General features: G+C 52.1%; 1 protein-coding gene across 1 annotated transcript; it reads left to right on the top strand.

The window, feature by feature from the left end:
- Window positions 1-508: 508 nt before the first annotated feature.
- On the top strand, window positions 509-19,939 carry PTCH2 (patched 2; the record flags this gene model as incomplete). Its single annotated transcript, XM_080692208.1, has 22 exons — window positions 509-577; window positions 960-1,152; window positions 8,972-9,161; window positions 9,267-9,336; window positions 9,512-9,603; window positions 10,211-10,406; window positions 12,294-12,420; window positions 12,519-12,661; window positions 12,735-12,866; window positions 12,949-13,104; window positions 13,184-13,276; window positions 14,094-14,219; window positions 14,319-14,437; window positions 14,539-14,887; window positions 15,008-15,320; window positions 15,402-15,544; window positions 15,628-15,808; window positions 15,908-16,188; window positions 16,272-16,409; window positions 19,014-19,156; window positions 19,225-19,324; window positions 19,673-19,939. The coding sequence occupies 22 exons, from the start codon at window positions 509-511 to the stop codon at window positions 19,937-19,939; spliced, it is 3,621 nt and encodes a 1,206-aa protein (XP_080548334.1).
- Between the last annotated feature and the right edge of the window lie 946 nt (window positions 19,940-20,885).

Genomic DNA, 20,885 nt, shown 5'->3' with positions numbered 1-20,885 from the left:
CTGCGGAGGGAGCGGACTCGAGGGCGCCAGAGTGGGGGCCGGAGGAGAGGTCTGGGGGGGTTGGCTGGGTCGGGAAGAAAGTGTAGCCCTGGCCGGGCCAGCAGACGTTCCTCCGGGACCCCTCCCCCGAGGGCGCCGCGGGCGGGCGGCGGGCTGGGGTGGCCCTGCCTGGGTGGTCTCCTGCCCGCCCCCGCGATGCCGTTACCTAGCAGCGACCCGCGCTCCGCTCCGCTAATTTGCTGCGGCTCAGCCAATGGGAGGGCGACGCCCGGCCCGCTCCCTTTTTCTGGGGCTCCGGCCGCCTCCCGGCCACAGAGCCGCCGGGAGCAGCGAGGGCGTCGCGGCCGGGTCTGCAGCGCCCCCCCCCCGCCCCCCGCCGCCCGCCCGGCCTCGCCCAGCCGCACCCTGCCCGAGCCCTCGCGGGCCGCGAGACACGGGCCCAGGCCCGCCCATGGGAGCGCCTAGATAACGCTGGTTGGGGGCGTCCGCGCCCCCCATCCCCGCCAGCATGGCTCAGCAGCCGCCCCTCGGAGAGCTGCCCCCGAGCTACACCCCCCCAGCTGAGTCGGCGCCCCAGGTGAGTGGAGGGAAAACCCAAGAAGAGTGGGGCCAGGTCCGTCGCTCCGGCCTCGGCGGGGTGTGATGTCTTTAAATGCCCTGTGTCCTTGGAGACAGATGAGAACTAGCAAGGCCGTGCAAGCTAAACTGTGAGAGTGAGTGTGTCTGTCCACCTGGCCGCAGGTGTGTGATGTATACATTCTATTCTCAGGAACCGGGGGCTGTGCCTTCCTGGGGTGTGTGCTGTGGGAGGCCAGAGGGAATGGAGTTAAGTCTTCTTCCAAGTTTGGGTGCTGTCCTGCCTCCAGAAGTCAAGATGCTCGGGCTTGGCAGCGGGGGTGTGGAGGGGAGAAGGGAAGAGGGCCTGCATTGCTAGGCGGCCCTCTCTCTCTTCACCCCAGATCCTACCTGGGAGCCGGAGGGCTCCACTCTGGCTTCGCGCTTACTTCCAGGGCCTGCTCTTCTCTCTGGGCTGCGGGATCCAGAGACACTGTGGCAAAGTGCTCTTCCTGGGACTGTTGGCCTTTGGAGCCCTGGCACTGGGTCTTCGTGTGGCCATTATTGAGACAGACTTGGAACAGCTCTGGGTAGAAGGTAAGTTACAGACACTGGCCATAGCTGCCTGGGTATGCTGAGCTGGAGACAAGGCCAGGGTGAGGAGGCGACCACGGAGCCCTAGCAAGCCGGCCAAGGGTCAGAAGGGCCACCTGCTGGCCAAAGCCTGTGTACCTGGACATGATAGAGCCCTCCTATCATACCTACGAATGGACAATACAGGTGGTAGCATCCTCTGAATAGCTATACAGAGTATTTATCTGTGATTATGTGTGTTTATTTAGCATTTATTGCCAACTTTCTATGCGTATTTTTTATAGTACAGTAGGGTCTATAAAGGCAACTAAAACAATGCCCATCTTTCACTAGCAAGGAAAGTAAAATATATCCTGGGATAACTACAATATAACACAAAACAGAATATGATCATGCTGTGTAAACGAAGGTAGAGAAGTGCATGCCTATAATCCCAGTGACTCCGGAGGCTGAAGCAGGAGGATAACAAGTTCAAGGCCAGCCTGGGAAACCTACTGAGACCCTGTCTCAAAATACAAAACAAAAAGGGCTAGAGCCAGATGTGGTGGCACATGCCTGCAATCCATTGCTTGGGATGCTAAGACAGGAGGATTGCAGTTTTGAGAATAGTCTTAGCAAGTAGTGAGACTCTCAGCAATGTAGCAAGACCCTGTTTCAAAACAAAAAGTAAGAAAAGGGCTGGGGAGGTAGCTCAGAGGTAGACCGCTCCTGAGTTCAATTCCTAATGGGAAAAAAAAAAAATCCAAACAACAACCAACAACAGCAGACAACAGGAAGAGGTCACTTCTGACCAAGAAAATCAGAAAAGTTAAGACTATAATTCCAGCTACTCAGGATGCTGAGCAAAAGGATTGCTGAAGCCCAGGAATTCAAGGCCAGCCTGGAGAACCTAGTGAGACCCTGTCTCAAAAATGAAGGAAAGCAGGCAGACTGCAGAAGCAGGCTCATGCATGCAGCCCCCTGCAAACATGCAGGGGGAAAGCAGCACAGACTGTACTTCAAGGTCATATGAGAGCAAATCCTCACTTCTAATGGAAGCATTGGGTAAAAATGACTTTTTATGAATAATGTCAGCATAACTCTTCTTTCCTGGGGATTGGTTTCATGCAGCAACCCCTCCCCCTTTTTTTTTTCTGGATCTGAGGATAGAACCCAGGGGCATTCGACCTCTAAGTTATACCCCCAGCCCTATTTTTTATTCTTTGTTTTGAAACAGGGTCTCACTAAGCTTCTGAGGGTCTCACTAAGTAGCTGAGGCTGGTTGCGAACCTGCAATCCTCCTGTCTCAGCCTCCCAAGTACTGGGATTACAAGGGTGCACCCCCACGCCGGGCTTAGTGGCACCAGGCTTAGTGGCAACCCTTTGACAGAGTCAAATTCTGCTCTGTCCTTCCCTGGGAAGCTTGCATTTGTGGGCTCTCAGACTTCCCCCATCCCTGGGCCCAGGTTGGAGTCTCACACCCTTGAGTTATTCAAATGCTGGCAAGTCCTATTATCCAGAGCAGATGTTTCTTGGAGCCTGCCTGCCTGCCTGCCTGTTGGGCTTCCACAACCCCATCCCCACCCTACCCCAGTCCTCTGCAGACTCTCCTGCACTCACTCTAGGCCAGCCCTGGGGTTCAGAGCAGATGTTCCTGCCTGCCTGCCTGCCTGCCCCCAGCCCCAGGACACACATGCGCATACATGCACAAGCACATACCCCCACCCACAGCGCTGCTGCCTGGGTGGTCCCAGATGACTTTTAAATTTCCTGCCACAACTGAGGCAGCCTCCTTCCCCTGAATTTCCCCATCCCCCAGACTTTCTCATTTAAACTCGTGCAGTGGCTCTCACCTATGATCCCAGTGTTTCAGGAGACTGAGGCAGAAGGATCACAGGTTCAAGGCCAGCATGCTTAAATTAGTGAGATGCTGTTTGAGGTCATCTTTCTTTCTTTTCTTTTTTTTCTTTCTTTCTTTTTTTTTTTTTTTTTTTTTTTTTGGTACGAGAGATGGGACCCAGGGGGCTTTTCTAACCTTTGGGCTATACTCCCAAACCTATTTTATACTTTGTTTTTTTTTTGGTGGGTTTTTTTTTTTTTTTTTTTTTGGTGGTACTGGGGATGGAACCCAGAGGCTTTCTACCTCTGGGCTATACTCCCAGACCTCTTTTATATTTTATTTGGAAACAGGGTCTCACTAAGTTGCTGAAAGCCTCACTAAGTAGCTGAGGCTGGCTTCGAACCCATGTGATCCTCCTGTCTCAGCCTCCAAAATTTGGGGATTACAAACATGGGCCACCACACCCTGCTATTTTATACTTTATTTGGAAACACAGTTTCACTAAGTTGCTGAGAGCCTCACTAAGTAGCTGAGGATGGCTTGAACCTGTGTGATCCTCCTGTCTCAGCCTCCCAAGCGCTGGGATTACAAGCATGTGCCACCACACCCAGTGAGACTCTGTTTCAAAATTAAGAATAAAAATATATATATAGGGCAGGGGGTGTGGCTTGGAGGTCAAATGCCCCTGGGTTCCATCCCCAGACCCACCAAAAAAAAAAAAAAAAAATAGGGTTGGGGATCTAACTCAAAGATAGAATACTCCTGGGTTCAATCCCCAGTACCACAATAACTTAAAATAAATAAGGATAGAATATAGCTCATGAAGTCTATTTATTTTCTTTTTGAAACAGGATCTCATTAAGTTATGGAGGGCCAGCCAGGTGTGGTGGCACACACTTATAATCCCAGCATTTGGGAGGCTGAGACAGGAGGATTGCGGTTCCTGGACAGCCTCAGCTACATAGTGAGGCCCTCCGCAAGTTAGTGAGACCCTGTTTCAAAATAAAGATTAAAAAAAAATAGGGAAGGGGGTGTAGCTCAGAGGTCCAAGGCCCCTCGGTTCCATCCCCAGACCCACAAATAAATAAAATAAATAAATAAATAAATAAATAAATAAATAAATAAATAAAGCCAGGCATGGTGGCGCACCCTTGTAATCCCAGTTTGTGGGAGGCTGAGATGGGGGGATCATAGTTTCACAGCCAGCTTCAGCTACTTAGTGAGGCCCTCTGCAACTTAGTAAGACTCTGTTTCAAAGTAAAGAATACAAATCAGGTTGGGGGTGTAGCTCAAAGGTAGAATGGCCCTGGGTTCAATCCTAGCACCACAAAAAAAAAAAAAAAAAAATGAAGATAAAAAATAAATAAATAAAATAGGTCCAGGTATTTAGCTCAGAGATAGACTGCCCCTGGGTTTAATCCCCAGCACAATAAATAAATAAATAAATAGTGTTATGATTAATTTTTATAATTTTACAAATTAGCTTTAAAAATTTATAAAATTATAAATAAATAAACAACATTACTTGAACCCATGTTTCCCCACCGTCTCTTCTGCCCTCCAGCACAGAAAGGGCTGGACAGAAGTTTTTTTCTGGTGTTTGGGGGAGGAGGTTAAAAGAGGATGGAAGCCAATTTCTTGGCTTTTTCCCCTTTTATTTTTAGACTGTCACTCTGTCCTACCTTGGCTGGGGGTGAGGTAAAAACAGTGATTGTGTGAGGGAGAGGTGCTAGGGATGGAACCCAGGGCCTTCTACCTCTGAGCTACACCCCCAGTGCTATTTTACTTTTTAGTTTGAAACGGGGTCTCTCTAGGTTGCTGAGAGGCTTGCTAAGTTGCTGAGGCTGCCTGGGAACCTGCGATCCTCCCTCCCAAGAACTGGGATTGCAGGTGTGTGCCACCAGGCTGGGCAAAAGCAATGGTGTTGATGTGAACTTTTCTCTGTAGAGCTGTAGTTGAGCTCTCTATGGTTGAGGCTTCTCTTTCAATGCCCCAGGCAGCAAGGAACTGATCAAAGTGAGAACGGAAGAGTACTTTTGTTTGTGTGTGTGTGTGTTACTGGAGATACAGCTACTTCTAAGATACACCCTCAGTCTTATTTGGAAACAGGGTCTTGCTAAGTTGCTGAGTCTCCCTAAATTGCTGAGGCTGGCCTCAACCTCTCATCCTCCTGTTTCGGCCTCGCAAGTACTGAGATTACAGGCATGCACCACTATGCTCTTTCTGTTTTCTTCCATTTATCTAATATAGAAAGCAGGGGGAAGCCAGGCGTGGTGGTGCACGCTTGTAATCCCAGCATTTGGGAGGCTGAGATAGGAGGATCACGTTTTTTGTTTTTTTGTTTGTTTGTGTTTTGTTTTTTGCGGGTCTGGGGATGGAACCCAGGGGCATTCGACCTCCGAGCTACACCCCCTGCCCTATTTTTTATTCATTTATTTATTTATTTATTTATTTATTTATTTATTTTGTGGTACTGGGGTTCCTGGAAACCCTTCTACCTCCAGGCTACACTCCCAGACCTATTTTATACTTTTTATTTGGAAACAGGGTCTCTTAAGCTAGCAAGGCAGGCTTCAAACCTGCACGATCCTCCTGTCTCCGCCTCCCAGGCGTGGGGATTACAAGCGTGTGCTACCACGCCCGGCGTTTATTCTTTATTTTGAAACCGGGTCTCACTGAGTTGCAGAGGGCCTCACTAAGCAGCTGAGGCTGTCTGCGAACCTCTGGCCTCGGCCTCCCGAATGCTAGTATTACAAATGTGAGGATCACATTTTGCGAACAGCCTCAGCTACGTAGTGAGGGCCTCTGCAAATCAGTGAGACTCTTTCAAAGTAAAAAATAAAAAAGAGAGCTGGGGATATAGCTCGGAGGTAAAATGCCCCTGGGTTCCATACCTAGTACTGAAAAAAAAAAAAAAAAGGAAAGGAGAAGGAAAGAAAGAAAGAAAGAAAGAAAGAAAGCAAGCAAGCAAGCAAGCAAAGGGAAAAGCAGGGCATTGCTTTTCAGAGTTCTGAGCCAGAGTTCAAGGTTTTCTCCAGCTTTGAGATTTGGAAAGCAACTTACATGTCTTTCCTGATGAATTTACTTTTTTTTTTCAGTGTTGGGAATTGAACGCAGGGCCTTGGCCAAGCTAGGCAAGCTTTCTATCGCTGAGTTATATATACCCCAGCCCTGAGCAGCTTTAAAGCTAAAAGGCAAAGGGACATGGTGCACGCTTGGAATCCCAGCATTTGGGAGGCTGAGACCGAGGATCCGGGTTTGGGGACAGCCTCAGCTACTTACTAAGGCCTTCTGTAACTTAGTGAGACCCTGTTTCAAAAATAATTAAATAGGGCTGGGAGTATAACTCAGAGGTAGAATGCCCCTGGGTTCCATTCCCCAGTACTGCAAAAATAATAAAATAAATAAATAAAATAAGGAAAAAATTACCAGAAGCCTCCCAGCTGGTTTCCTGGTTGGCCTCTTACAAGACCTGGATGCCTCTTACGGCTAAATCCTTCACTTTGCAAAGGCAAAGGGACCCTGTGATCGTTTTCTTAGACTAATCAAGTCTCGCCTCTGGTGCTGGGAGGAGCCCAGCTGTCCTTGCTCTTGGGCCTTTCAGGACTTGTCCAATGAGATCAGTCCTAGGTAGGAGCCGGGAAGGTAAGAGGTCAGCAGGGCTCCCCTCAAATGTGCTTCTACACCGCCCCCTGTGGCGTGTCGTACATCTGCCCAGTCAGTCCCCTGCCGAGAGCCCTTCATTCAGGTTTTTTTGTTTTTGTTTTTTTTTGTTTTTGTGGTACTGGGGGTGGAACCCAGAAGCTTTCTACCTTTGGGCTATACTCCCAGACCTATTTTTATATTTTATTTGGAAACAGGGTCTCACTAGGTTGCTGAGAGCCTCACTAAGTAGCTGAGGCTGGCTTAGAACCTGTGCGATCCTCTTGTCCCAGCCTCCCCAGCCTCCCCAGCGCAGGGATTACAAGTGTGAACCACCACGCCCGGCTTCCCTTCTTTCAGTTTCTACCAGGTTCTGTGAAGTCTCCAGAATCAAATAAAAGTCCTGGAGCACACATTCTATGCCCGAATGATCTGACCTAATTGCTTTTCTTATTAATTTATTTACTTATTGACTTATTTAATGTTATTGGGGATTGAACCCAGAGGCGTTCTAACTCTGAGCCACACCCTCAGCTCAGTTTTTTTTTTTTTTTAATTGTAAAACAGTATCTCTCTAAGTTCCTGAGGCTGGCCTTGATCCTGTAATCCTCCTGTCTCAGCTCCCAACCGCTGTGATTACAGGATGTGTACCACCTTGCTTGGCTTCATTGCTCTTTTTTTCTTCTTTACAAAAAATTATTCTTTAGTGAAAAAATTCAAATTCAAGCCCTACCTAATGCCTGTTGCCCTTCCTTGCAGGTCTAAATGCTAGACCTAGTAACTGTGGGGACTATTTCTCATTGATGTTCCAAAAGGGGTGGAGGAGCCGGGCGTGGCAGCCACGCTTGTGACCCCCGCGCTGGGGAGGCTGAGACCGGAGGATCGCGGTGCACAGCCAGCCTCAGCTACTTAGTGAGGCCCTCTGCAACTCAGTGAGACTGTTTCAAAATAAAGAATAAAAAATAGGGCTAGGGGTATAGCTCAGAGGTAGAATGATTTGAGTTCAATCCCCAATACCGCAAAAAAAAAAAATAAATAAATAAATAAATAAAAATCTGGTTGTCTTGCCAGGTGTGGTGGCACACGCTTGTAATCCCTGCACTTGGGAGTCTGAGACAGGAGGATCCCACAGGTTCAAAGGCAGCCTCAGTTACTTAGCGAGGCTCTCAGCAACTTAGTGAGACCTGTTTCCAAATAAAGTATAAAAAAAAAAAGGCTAGGGGTGTAGCTCAGAGGCAGAATGCCCTTGGGATCAATCTCCAGTACCAAAAAAAAAAAAAAAAAAATAGAACAAAAGAAGGCTGGAGATATAACTCAGTGGGTTCAATCTGCAGTCCTGTAAACATTTTTAAAACTTGGGCCGTGTAGGTGTCAGTCACCACCCAGGGCAGCATGAACTAAGAACCAGCCCTATCCAGGTGTGGAGTGCACACCTGTAATCCCACTAGCTGGGAGGCTGAGTCAGGAGGATCACAGGTTCAAGAAACAGCCTTAGCAACATATGAAGGCTCTCAGCAACCTAGTGAGACCCAATTTCATAACAAAATAAAATAGGGCTGAGGGAGTAGCTGAGAAGTAGACTGTTCCTGATTTCAATTCCCAGTAGCATATACACATGTAAAAGAAGAAAGGCCGGGCGTGGTGGCGCACGCTTGTAATCCCCGCGCTTGGGAGGCAGAGACAGGAGGATCGCGCAGGTTTGAAGCCAGCCGCACGCGTTAACTTAGGAGACCCTGTTTCCAAATAAAAAAATGTAAAAATAGGTCTGGGAGTGTAGCCTGGAGGTAGAAGGGCTTCCAGGAACCCCAGTACCACCAAAAAGAAGAAGGAGGAGGAGGAGGAGGAGGAGGATCAGACTCATCCCTATAACCATGTCCAGCTCATGCTCCTACTGTGTTGGGGGGGCAGGTACTAGAGATGGAACCCGGGGCTTTCTACTTCCAGGCTACTCTCCCAGCCCTATTTTATACTTTATTTGGAAACAGGGTCTCACTAAGTTACTGAGCCTCACTAAGTAGCTGAGGCTGGCTTTGAACCTGTGCGATCCTCCTGTCTCAGCCTCTCAAGCGCTGGAATTACAAGCGTGCGCCACCACACCCAACTTGCTCCTTCTCATTTTTAAGTTTTTGCCCCAAACCCAGCCAAGGATTCCTGCTTGAACCCTAGACCACACGAGAGATCCATAGAGCCGTGCAGCCAAGTCTGCCTCCCTAGCAGGACTCTAGACCCCAAGAAGAGGGCAGGAGCTTGGGAGTCAGCCCTGGAAGAAGGCAGAGGCCTTTCAGCAGGCCGTCTCCTGCTGTCCCTGGAGCCCTCCGAGGCTAGGCCCCACTCCCCAGCTTTCTCCCTTTGCTCTGGCAGTGGGCAGTCGGGTGAGCCAGGAGCTGCGCTATACCAAGGAGAAGCTGGGGGAGGAGGCTGCGTACACCTCCCAGATGCTGATTCAGACGGCACGCCGGGAGGGGGAGAACGTGCTCACTGCTGAGGCCCTGGGCCTCCACCTGCAGGCAGCCCTCACCGCCAGCAGGGTGCAAGTATCACTCTACGGAAAGTGAGTCCTTGAGTCCTGGCGGCTTGGGCTTGAGGAGCCACTGCGGCAGCTCTGGGGTGGGGACTTCCCTCTTCTGCTGATTGCCTGGGCCCCTGACTATTGCAGGTCCTGGGATTTGAATAAAATCTGCTACAAGTCAGGAGTTCCCCTTATTGAAAATGGAATGATCGAGCGGGTGAGTGGACTGGGCTGAGGCTGGCCCGTTTCTGCAGAGTGGGAAAGCCCCAAGAGATGCCAGCGCGGGCACGGGGACATGGCCGGGACAGGGACCATGCCTGGGGAGGACTCCAGAGGATGTGGGCAAGAGAGTCCGGAGCCAGGACTGATGTGGCCTGGGGTTTTCCCGGCAGATGATTGAGAAGCTGTTTCCGTGTGTGATCCTCACCCCGCTTGACTGCTTCTGGGAGGGAGCCAAACTCCAAGGGGGCTCTGCCTACTTGCCGTGAGTGCCCTGCGCAGCTGCTCCTGGTCCCCTCATCTCCCGCCAGGGACTTCCCCGGCCCATGGGAGGGTGGGTGCAAAGAGGAGGCAGACCACCCTGGCTGCCAGAGCACGGCTGCCCGAGGCGTCATATCCCCCCTCCCTCCACCACTAAGCAAAAGGAAGACCTGCCTCATTTTGACAAGACAACACGAAGGTCTGTAAAATCTCAGCAAAGGAGAAGAAAAAAAAAAGACCCCCAGAAAGAGACTTTACTGGAAGAATTAGCTAGGTCTCAGTTAAGCTGTTGCCTGGGCCAGAAAGAAATCTGGCTAGTTATACATTAGAAGCAAATGTATCCAGCTTGGTGTGGACACGGTGGGCCTTGCATGGGCCTTTTTCTTGTATTAAGCACATCTGTCCTGATGTCCATCTCAGCTTCTCAGCTCTATCACAGCTCAGCCCGATGGGATATCGCAGCCTGGTAGCGCTGAGGAGCTGAGCCTTGCTCTGTCTCCCTGTGGAAGACAGAGGAGCACAGGCGAGGCGAGGGTGCTGCAGGACCCACAGTAGCAGTTCGGAGGGTGGGTACTGACCTCCGATCCTCACTAACCGCCGACTTACCCCAGGGGCCGCCCCGATATCCAGTGGACCAACCTGGACCCAGAGCAGCTGCTAGAGGAACTGGGCCCCTTTGCCTCCCTCGAGGGCTTTCGGGAGCTGCTGGACAAGGCACAAGTGGGCCAGGCCTATGTGGGGCGGCCCTGTCTGGACCCTAATGACCTCCACTGCCCACCTAGTGCCCCCAACCACCACAGCAGGCAGGTGAGTCCCAGCCAGGTCTGCCAGAGGCCAGCTGGTTTGCTTCCCTCTCCCCTCCTGTGTGTCTCTGTTCTGCAAGAGGACCGACTGTGCTTTGCCCCCAGTTTCCTGGACATTGCCCCATCGCCCCATGTGCTAAACCCCAAGACTGTTCCATTCCCGTTCATTTCTCCTAAGAAACCAAGCCGGGTGTGGTGGCGCACACCTGTGTAATCCTAGTACTTGGGAGGCTGAGGCAAGAGGATCACAGATTCAAGGCCAGTCTCCACAATTTAGTGAGACCCTGTTTCAAAGTAAATAAAAGAGTCAGGCATGGTGGTGCATGCTTCCAGCTTTTGGGAGGCTGAGACAGGAGGACCACGGTTCACAGACAGCCTCAGCTACTTAGTGAGGCCCTTTGCAACTCAGTGAGACCCTGTTTCAAAATAAAGAATATAAAATAGGGCAGGAGGTAGAATGTCTCTGGGTACCATCCCCAGTACCACAAAAAATAAAATAAAATAAAAAATAAATAGGACAGGGGTATAACTCAGAGGTCGAATGCCCCTGGGTTCCATCCCTAGACCCACACACACAAAAATAGGGGGCTGGGGGTGTCACTCAGAGGTAGAATACCCCTGGGTTCCATCCTCAGTACTAAAATAAATAAATAAATAAATAAATAAGCCAGGCATAGTTGCACATGCTTGTAATCCCAGCATTCAGGAGGCTGAGACAGGAGGATAGCTGTTCGAGGACAGCCTCAGCTACTTAGTGAGGCCCTTTGCAACTCAGTGAGACTCTGTTTCAGAATAAAGAATAAAAAGTAGGGCAGGGGGTATAGCCCAGGAATGCCACTGGGTTTAATCCCCAGTACTTCAATAAATAAATAAATAAGACTAGGAGTATAGCTCAGAGGTAGAATTTCTCCTAGATTCAGTCCTCAATAAAGGAAGGAAGGAAGGAGAGAGAGAGAGAGAGAGAGAGAGAGAGAGAGAGAGAGAGAGAGAGAGAGAGAGAGAGAGAGAGAGAGAGAGAGAGAGACCTCTAAGTGTTATATGAACTCTTTTTTCCTTTTATTATTTTTTGGATGATAAAAGGGATTGAATCTAAAGGTTTCTACCTCTGAGCTACATACCCAACCTTATTTTATTCTTTTTTTTATTGAAACAGGGTCTTAAGCAGGGCATGGTGGCACATACTTGTAATCACAATACTTTGGGGGCTGAGACAGGAGAATCACAAGATTGAGGCCAGCCTCAGCTACTTAGACCCTCCACAACTTAGTGAGATCCTGTTTCAAAGTAAAAAATAAAATAGAGCTGGGGGTATAGTTTGGAGGTAGAATGCCCCTGGGTTCAATCCCCAGTACTGCAAAAAGAAGAAAACAAAAAGAAACAGGGTCTTTTTTCTGCTGAGAGCCTCACTAAGTTGCTGGCTCTTTTCTTGAACCTATGATCCTCCTGTCTCAGCCTCCCAAGTATTGGGATTACAGGATGTGCCACCATGCCCTGCTCCTTTTTCTTTTTTCATCTTTTACCCCCCACCCCAGGCTAGACTTCATCAAAGTCGTTTGTACAAGGAAACTAAGAACATAGTAGCTAACCATGAATCTCATACCTAGTTTACCAAGTTTATCTATAGCGGGTCTGCTGCCTTTTCCAAACCCACCATAGTTTTGCCTTCTCCGACCAGCAGCCTATTTCCAGGCCTCTGCTCCCTCTCGTGGCCTCCTGTCTGCAGGACACTTCAGCCATTCCATGTTTCAGAGTAGAGGCTTGAGAGAATAGTTAACTTCCCTAAAGACCTGCTGAGGCCTGCAGCAGGCATGGTTCCTGGAGGAACAACCCCGGGGACAGTTACCCACCGCCAGTGCCTTGAGTATTAAACCTGTCCGTGGTTTCCCTCCAGGCTCCCAATGTGGCCCGGGAGCTGAGCGGGGGCTGCCACGGCTTCTCCCACAAATTCATGCACTGGCAGGAGGAATTGCTGCTGGGAGGCATGACCAGAGACCCCCGCGGACAGCTGCTGAGGTTAGGTGGGCCTCCCGGGCATTGGCGAGGGGATTTTGATGAGCCCGCCCTGGCTCTTTGGGCCAGCCCTGACTCCTAGTCCCCGCATGCCCCACCAGGGCAGAGGCCCTGCAGAGCACCTTCCTGCTGATGAGTCCCCGCCAGCTGTACGAGCACTTCCGGGGTGACTACCAGACCCACGACATCGGCTGGAGCGAGGAGCAGGCCAGCATGGTGCTGCAGGCCTGGCAGCGGCGCTTCGTGCAGGTGAGTGTAGGCGAGGATGGGGCGGGGCCGTGGGGCCTCACGCTCTACATCTCACACCCGCCTGCCCCTCCAGGTGGCCCAGGAGGCCCTGCCTGAGAACACAACGCAGCGGGTCCACGCCTTCTCCTCCACCACCCTGGACGACATCCTGCACGCGTTCTCCGAAGTCAGCGCAGCCCGCGTGGTGGGAGGTTACCTGCTGATGGTGCGTCCTGCCCCGGCACCTCCCCACCTCCATCCAGCCACCCTCAGAGCCCCGTCTGAAGCTGTGCCCTTTCTCCTTCCAGCTGGCCTATGCCTGTGTGACGATGCTACGGTGGGACTGTGCCCAGTCCCAGGGTGCCGTGGGCCTTGCTGGGGTGCTGCTGGTGGCCCTGGCAGTGGCCTCAGGCCTTGGACTCTGCTCCCTGCTTGGCATCACCTTCAATGCCGCCACTACTCAGGTATGCCAGGATGCAGGCGGGACTCGGGAGGCATCGCCAGGATGCATAGTTCCTCCAGCTTCCCGCCTTCTGCCCCCAGGTGCTGCCCTTCTTGGCACTGGGCATCGGCGTGGATGACATATTCCTGCTGGCACATGCCTTCACAGAGGCTCCACCCGGCACCCCTCTACAGGTGAGACCCCATCCTCTGGCTTGGGCTCATCTGAGGTAGTTCAGCATAGTGGTTCCTGTGAGGTTGGGTTGCTAATTAACCTCATTGTGACCCAGTCTCCCCATTTGTGAATGGGGATGATAGTGCTTGTGAAGCCGGGCATGGTGGTGCATGCTTGTAATCCTAGCATTTGGGAGGCTGAGACAGGAAGATTGTGGTTCACAGACAGCTTCAGCTACTTAGTGAGGCCCTTTGCAACTCAGTGAGACCCTGTTTCAAAAATAAAGAGACTAGCCGGGTGTGGTGGCGCATGCTTGTAATCCCAGCACTTGGGAGGCTGAGACAGGAGGATCACACAGGTTCGAAGCCATCCTTAGCTACTTAGTGAGGCTCTCAGCAACTTAGTGAGACCCTGTTTTCAAATAAAATATAAAGTAGTCTGGGAGTATAGCCCAGAGGTAAAAAAAAAAAAAAAAAAAAAAAAAAAACTCTGGGTTCCACCCCCAATACCACCAAAAAATAAAAAATAAATAAAGAAACTAAGAAATAGGGCTGGAGATGTAGCATAGAGGTACAATGCTCCTGGGTTCCATCCCCAGTACTGAAAAAAAAAAAAAAATAGGGCTGGGGGTGTAGCTCAGAGGTACAATGCCCCTGGATTCCATCCCTAGTACTGCAAATAATAATAATAATAGTGCTTTTGCTGAGGGTGTCTTGAGTGAGTACAGAGGACATCACATCACACATACATGGTACTCAAATGTTAGCCATGGGGGTGTTATGGCCCCACAGGCACCCCCCCATGACATGAGGGCATGTCCCTGCTCTGTCCTGCCAGGAGCGCATGGGCGAGTGTCTGCAGCGCACGGGTACCAGTGTGGCTCTCACGTCCATCAACAACATGGTCGCCTTCTTCATGGCTGCCCTGGTTCCCATCCCTGCACTGAGGGCCTTCTCCCTGCAGGTGAGGCCTCGGGAACACGGCAGCGGTTGCAGCGGGTGGGCCGGGGCACAGGAGGAGCCAGAAGCGGCTTCACCAGCCATGCCCTTCTGTCCGCCCTAGGCTGCCGTGGTGGTGGGCTGCAACTTTGCCGCCGTGATGCTTGTCTTCCCAGCCATCCTCAGCCTGGACCTGCGCCGCCGCCACCGCCAGCGCCTAGACGTGCTCTGCTGCTTCTCCAGGTACCGCCACATGCGCGCACCCTCCTCCCTAGAGCCACCAGCTGCCTCCCTCACCGGCAGCCAAGGCGCGGACCTGTCATCTGCTCTTCTGCCTCTTCCAGCCCCTGTTCTGCTCGAGTGATTCAGATTCTCCCCCAGGAGCTGGGGGCCAGGACAGGGCCGGTGGGCATCGCCCACCTGACCACCACGGTGCAAGCTTTCACCCACTGCGAAACCAGCAGCCAGCACGTGGTCACCATCCTGCCTCCTCAAGCCCAGCTGGCGCCTCCCCCTTCTGACCCACTGGGCTCTGAGCTCTTCCGTCCCGGAGGGTCCACCCGGGACCTTCTGGGCCCAGAGGAAGGGACAAGGCCGAAGGCAGCCCGCAGGTCCCCAGCCTGCACCCGCTGGAATCTCAGCCATTTTGCCCGCTACCAGTTTGCACCCTTGCTGCTCCAGACACACACCAAGGCAAGACTGGGTGGGGTGGGGACTCCGTGACTGCGCCCCAAGAAGGGCAGAGGGCTGAGCTGCACACCTGAGGGCTGGAGGGCAGCCCCCAGCCTCTGGCTTAGCTGCCATTTCCCACAGGCCATGGTGCTGGTGTTCTTTGGGGCTCTTCTGGGCCTGAGCCTCTACGGAACCACCTTGGTGCAGGATGGGCTGGCCCTGACGGATGTAGTGCCGCGGGGCACCAAGGAACATGCCTTCCTGAGCGCCCAGCTCAGGTACTTCTCCCTGTATGAGGTGGCGCTGGTGACCCAGGGTGGCTTTGACTACGCTCACTCCCAACGTGCCCTCTTTGATCTGCACCAGCGCTTCAGCTCCCTCAAGGCCGTGCTGCCCCCACCTGCCACCCAGGCGCCCCGCACCTGGCTGCACTATTACCGCAACTGGCTACAGGGTGAGAGGCAGGAGCCTGGCAGGGAGGGCAGAGAAGCCCCCCTGGGCACAGGCTCACGGTCCCTGCCCTGCTCTCCCCCAGGAATCCAGGCTGCATTTGACCAGGACTGGGCTTCTGGGCGCATTACCCACCACTCCTACCGCAATGGCTCTGAGGATGGGGCCCTGGCCTACAAGCTGCTCATCCAGACTGGCAATACCCAGCAGCCTCTGGATTTCAGCCAGGTTGGGGGGGGCTAGAATGGCCAGGGAGAGCAGAGGGCTCCAGACCTCGGGGCCCAGGCCTTCAGCTATCTCTACCCCCACAGCTGACCACGAGAAGGCTGGTGGACGAGGAGGGCCTGATTCCACCCGAACTCTTCTATGTGGGGCTCACTGTGTGGGTGAGCAGGGACCCCCTGGGTCTGGCAGCTTCACAGGCCAACTTCTACCCCCCACCTCCTGAGTGGCTGCACAACAAGTACGACACCACCGGGGAGAACCTTCGCAGTGAGTCCAGGGAGAGCTGGCCTGGAGCCCCGGCCCTGTCCCCTCCGCGCGCTGTCCCCTGTGCTCACCGTCCCTCCCCTGCCCCTCTCTCCTTCCCAGTCCCAGCAGCCCAACCCCTGGAGTTTGCCCAGTTCCCCTTCCTGCTGCGTGGCCTCCAGAAGACGGCAGACTTCGTGGAGGCCATCGAGGGGGCCCGAGCAGCCTGCGCGGAGGCCGGCCAGGCGGGGGTGCGCGCCTACCCCAGCGGCTCCCCCTTCCTCTTCTGGGAGCAGTACCTGGGCCTGCGGCGCTGCTTCCTGTTGGCCGTCTGCATCCTGCTGCTCTGCTCCTTCCTCGTCTGTGCCCTGCTGCTGCTCAACCCCTGGACGGCCGGCCTCATAGTGAGTGTGCAGTGACCCTCTCCCTGCCCTTCCAGCCCGCCTGCCTGCCGCTAGGAGCCCTGGCTGAGCCCTGCCCTCCTCAGGTGCTGGTCCTCGCAATGATGACAGTGGAGCTCTTCGGTATCATGGGTTTCCTGGGCATCAAGCTGAGTGCCATTCCAGTGGTGATCCTCGTGGCCTCTGTGGGCATCGGTGTGGAGTTCACGGTCCACGTGGCCCTGGTGAGCACAGACACTGGGAGAGGGGTGGGCCCGATGACTCAGTATTCCACAAATATGGTTGACGCACCTTCTGTGTGCTAAGGGCGGTGGAGAAACTGGGGATGTGATCATTCTACAGTCTTTTCTTCACAGGAGCTTATATTCTAGAGTGTAGGGAAAGATAATAAGCAAACAAGCAAATAAGTAGCCCCTTCAGTAGAAGAGAGGGGGAAAAAACCTGTCTGGAATGGGTCAGGGCAGAATGAAAAGTGGAAAACTAAGCCAAGTGCGGTGGCGCTTGTGATCCCAGTACCTGGGAAACCGAGACAGGAGGATCGCAGGTTCACGGCCAGCCTCAGCTGCTTAGTGAAGCCCTCCACAATTTAGTGAGACCCTTTTAAAGAATGAAGAATAAGCCAGACATGGGGGTGCACACTTGTGATCCCAGCATTCGGGAGGCTGAAAATGGGATCGCAGTTTGCGGACAGCCTCAGCTACTTAGTGAGGCTCTTTGCAACTCAGTGAGACCCTGTTTCAAAATAAAGAATAAAAATAGGGGGCGAGTGTAGCTCAGAGGTAGAATTTCTCTGGGTTCCATCCCCAGAACTGCAAAAAAAAAAAAAAAAAGAAAAATAGAAAAAGAAGGAGGAGGAGGAGGAGGAGGAGGAGGAGGAGGAGGAGGAGGAGGAGAAAGACAGGCGTGGTGGAACACACTTTAATCCCAGAATTCAGGAAGCTGAGACCAGAGGATCAGAGTTTGCTGACAAGTCTCAGCTACTCAGTGAGGTCCTTTGCAACTCAGTGAGACCCTGTTTCAAAATAAAGAATAAAGGCCAGGCATAGTGGCACATGCTTGTAATCCCAGCATTGAGGAGGTGGAGACCAGAGGATCACAGTTTGTGGACTGCCTCAGCTACTTAGCAAGACTTTATTTATTTATTTATTTATTTATTTATTTATTTATTTATTTAGTGGTACTGGAGTTCCTGGAAACCCTTCTACCTCCGGCTACACTCCCAGACCTATTTTTTTTTTTTTTTTTTGGTGGTACTGGGGGTGGAACCCAGAGGCTTTCTACTTCCAGGCTATACTCCCAGACCCATTTTATATTTTATTTGGAAACAGGGTTTCACTAAGTTGCTGAGAGCCTCACTAAGTAGCTGAGGCTGGCTTCGAACCTGCATGATCCTCCTGTCTCAGCCTCCCAAGCGCGGGGATTACAAGCATGTGCCACCACGCCCAGCTTTCCCAGGCATATATATATATATATATATATATATATATATATATATATATATATGTATATATATATATATTTTTTTCCTTTTTTTGGTGGTACTGGGGTTCCTGGAAGCCCTTCTACCTTCGGGGTACACTCCCAGACCCATTTTTAAAATATTTTTATTTGGAAACAGGGTCTCTTAAGCCAACACGGCTGGCTTCAAATCAGCGTGATCCTCCTGTCTCTGCCTCCCAAGCACGGGGATTACAAGCATGCGCTACCATGCCTGGTGAGCAAGACCCTATTTAAAAAAATGAAAAGAGCCGGGCGTGGTGGCGCACCCTTGTAATCCCCGCGCTTGGGAGGCGGAGACAGGAGGATCGCGCAGGTTCAAGGCCAGCCGCGCTGGCGTAAGAGACCCTGTTTCAAAAATATAAAATAGGTCTGGGAGTGTAGCCCAGAGGTAGAAGGGCTTCCAGGAACCCCAGTACCACCAAAAAAAAAAAAAAAGAAAGAAAGAAAGAAAATAATATAAAAAAATAAATATAAAATAAAATATAAAAATATAAAAATAAAAAGAATATAAAATAGGTCTGGGAGTGTAGCCCGGAAGTAGAAGGGTTCCATCCCTAGTACCACTAAATTAATAAATAATAAATAAATAATAAAGAATTTTAAAAAATAGGGCTAGGGGTGTAGCTCAGAGGTAGAATGCCCCTGGGATCCAACCTCAGTACCACAAAATAAATAAATAAATAAATAAAAACAAAAAGAGGAATAAAAAAAGGAATACATAATAAAAATAGGGCTGGAGGTATCACTCAGAGGTAGAACACCCCTGGGTTCAATCTTCAATACCACACAAAAAATAAATAAGTAAAAAATAAATAGCCAGGCATGGTGGCTAACATTGTAATCCCAGTACTTGGGAAGCTGAAACAGAAGATCTCAGGTTCAAGGACAGCCTCAGCTATTTAGCCAGGCTCATCAACCTAGCGAGATCCCATTTCAAAATAAAAGCCAGGCGTGGTGGTGACGCTTGTAATCCCAGCATTTGGGAGGCTGAGACAGGAGGATCTGGCCCTTTGTAACTCAGTGAGACCCTGTTTCAAAATAAAGAATAAAAAATAGGGCTGGGGGTGTAGCTCGGAGGTAGAATGACCCTGGGTTACATCCCCAGACTCGCAAAAAAAAAAAAACAAAAACAAAAACAAAAAAACCCACTCTTGTGTCTATACAGTGTTACCTAAGTGGACTCCTGCAGACCATTCTCATGAACCCAGTTCACAATGCCTTCCCTGAGCCATGGGGGGTAACCCTGAGCACATAAGAGGCCGCTGGGGTCATGAACATGTTGGCCATGCTTGGCAGAGGAGGACTCCAGGACCACTCTGTTCCCCCAGGGCTTCCTGACCTCCCAGGGCAGCCGGAACCTGCGGGCCGCCCGTGCCCTGGAGCACACGTTCGCGCCGGTGACCGATGGGGCCGTGTCCACGTTGCTGGGTCTGCTCATGCTTGCAGGCTCCAACTTTGACTTCATCATCAGGTGCGGAGGGCGGGCTGGGAGGGGCCAGGGCTGCCCGCCCCGGCCTGCGGCTGACTCCCGCCCCACAGGTACTTCTTCGTGGTGCTGACCGTGCTCACGCTCCTGGGCCTTCTCCACGGACTCGTGCTGCTGCCCGTGCTGCTGTCCATCCTGGGCCCCCCGCCGGAGGTGACCGCACCTGGGGGAAGGGTGGGGACAAGCACTGGAAGGGACAGGCCCGTTACTAAATGGCCTCCCAACAGGTGCCACAGGTGGGAGTGGAGTGGCGGCATCCTCCCCGCCCCAGCTCCTGCCCTTCTCCTTCCTGGCTTCTTCATGGGACGCCTCAGCCTTTTAGGGCCTGGACCAAGGTGCAGGGCTTGGCCCTGCCTCCATGTCTTGTCACTGGGAGCTCTCCTAACTTACCAGAGGCCAACAAGGACCCGGCTTACCAACAATCCTGGGGGGCCCAGGGAGGGGCTGAGGGGCACTGCAGCCCTGTGGTCCCTGGACTCATGGCCCTGGCTCCTCCCACAGGTGGTGCAGATGTACAAGGAGAGCCCACAGGTGCTGAGCTCAGGAGCTCCCCGAGGAGGCGGGCTCAAGTGGGGCGTGTCCACCACACTGCCCCAGAGCTTTGCCAGAGTGACTACCTCCATGACTGTGGCCCTCCACCCACCCCCCCTACCTGGAGCCTACGTCCACCCAGCCTCTGCTGAGCCCACGTGGTCCCCTGCTGCCACCCCGGCTGCCAGCAGTTCCAGCAGCCCCAGTCCCAGGGGAGCGTGTCCAGCCACTGAGTGAGGAAGCAGCCGAAGTGCAGAGACCTGCTTGGGCCACTGGAAGTCACTGGGAAGCGGTGGGGGGTGCAGGACAGAGCCCCGGAGGGCCCTGCTGGTGCTGTCTGCACCTCCCAGACACCCAGACCCAACAGCCAGGCCCTGTGGCTGGTGGGAAGGAAGGCTGGTGCGCGAGGCTGCAGCGTAGCCTGTTCCCTCCTGCCATCCCTGGCTGTGGCCCAGCAGACCCAGCCTGAGGACCCTTGAACACACTCTGGTCCCACCTCTCACCACCCAGCGACCCCAGCAGGCGCTTTGAATCCCTGCCCACCTCCTCCCACATAAATTATTTATATGAAGATGTTTATTTTTGTAGTATATATAGATGTTAGCTCTTCTGAAAGTTTTATTTTTAAAGAGTAAAATATATTCTATATGAACTCATTTCAGCTGACTCTGGTGCTTCTGTTAGCTCCCTGCTGCTGTGACAAAAGACCTGAGGAAACATAGCAAGCCCTTGTTTCAAAATAAAAGCTGGAGCTGGGCGTGGTGGCGCACGCTTGTAATCTCAGCATTTGGGAGGCTGAGACCTGAGGATCATAGTTCGTGGACAGCATCAGCTACTTAGTGAGGCCCTCTGCAACTCAGTGAGACCCTGTTTCAAGATAAAGAATAAAAAATTGGGCAGAGGGTGTAGCTTGAAGGTTGAATGCCTCTGGGTTCCATCCCCAGACCCAAAAGATAAAAAAAAAAAAATAAAGCTGGGTGTGGCCAGGCATGGGGGCGCATGCTTGTAATCCCCACACTTGGGAGGCTGAGACCGGAGGAAGCTGGGTATGCTGGTGCACACTTGTAATCCCAATACTTAGGAGCCTGAGACCAGAGGATCACAGGTTCAAAGTCAGCCTCAGCAATTTAGCAAGACCCTCAGCAACCTAGGGAGACCCTGTTTCCAAGTAAGAAATAAAAAA

Source organism: Muscardinus avellanarius, assembly GCF_963383645.1.
Source record: "Muscardinus avellanarius genome assembly, chromosome: 3".
NCBI classification, from domain to species: Eukaryota; Metazoa; Chordata; class Mammalia; order Rodentia; family Gliridae; genus Muscardinus; species Muscardinus avellanarius.
The sequence above is the reverse complement of the archived record's forward strand: the minus strand, read 5'-3'. Positions and strand labels throughout refer to the sequence as shown.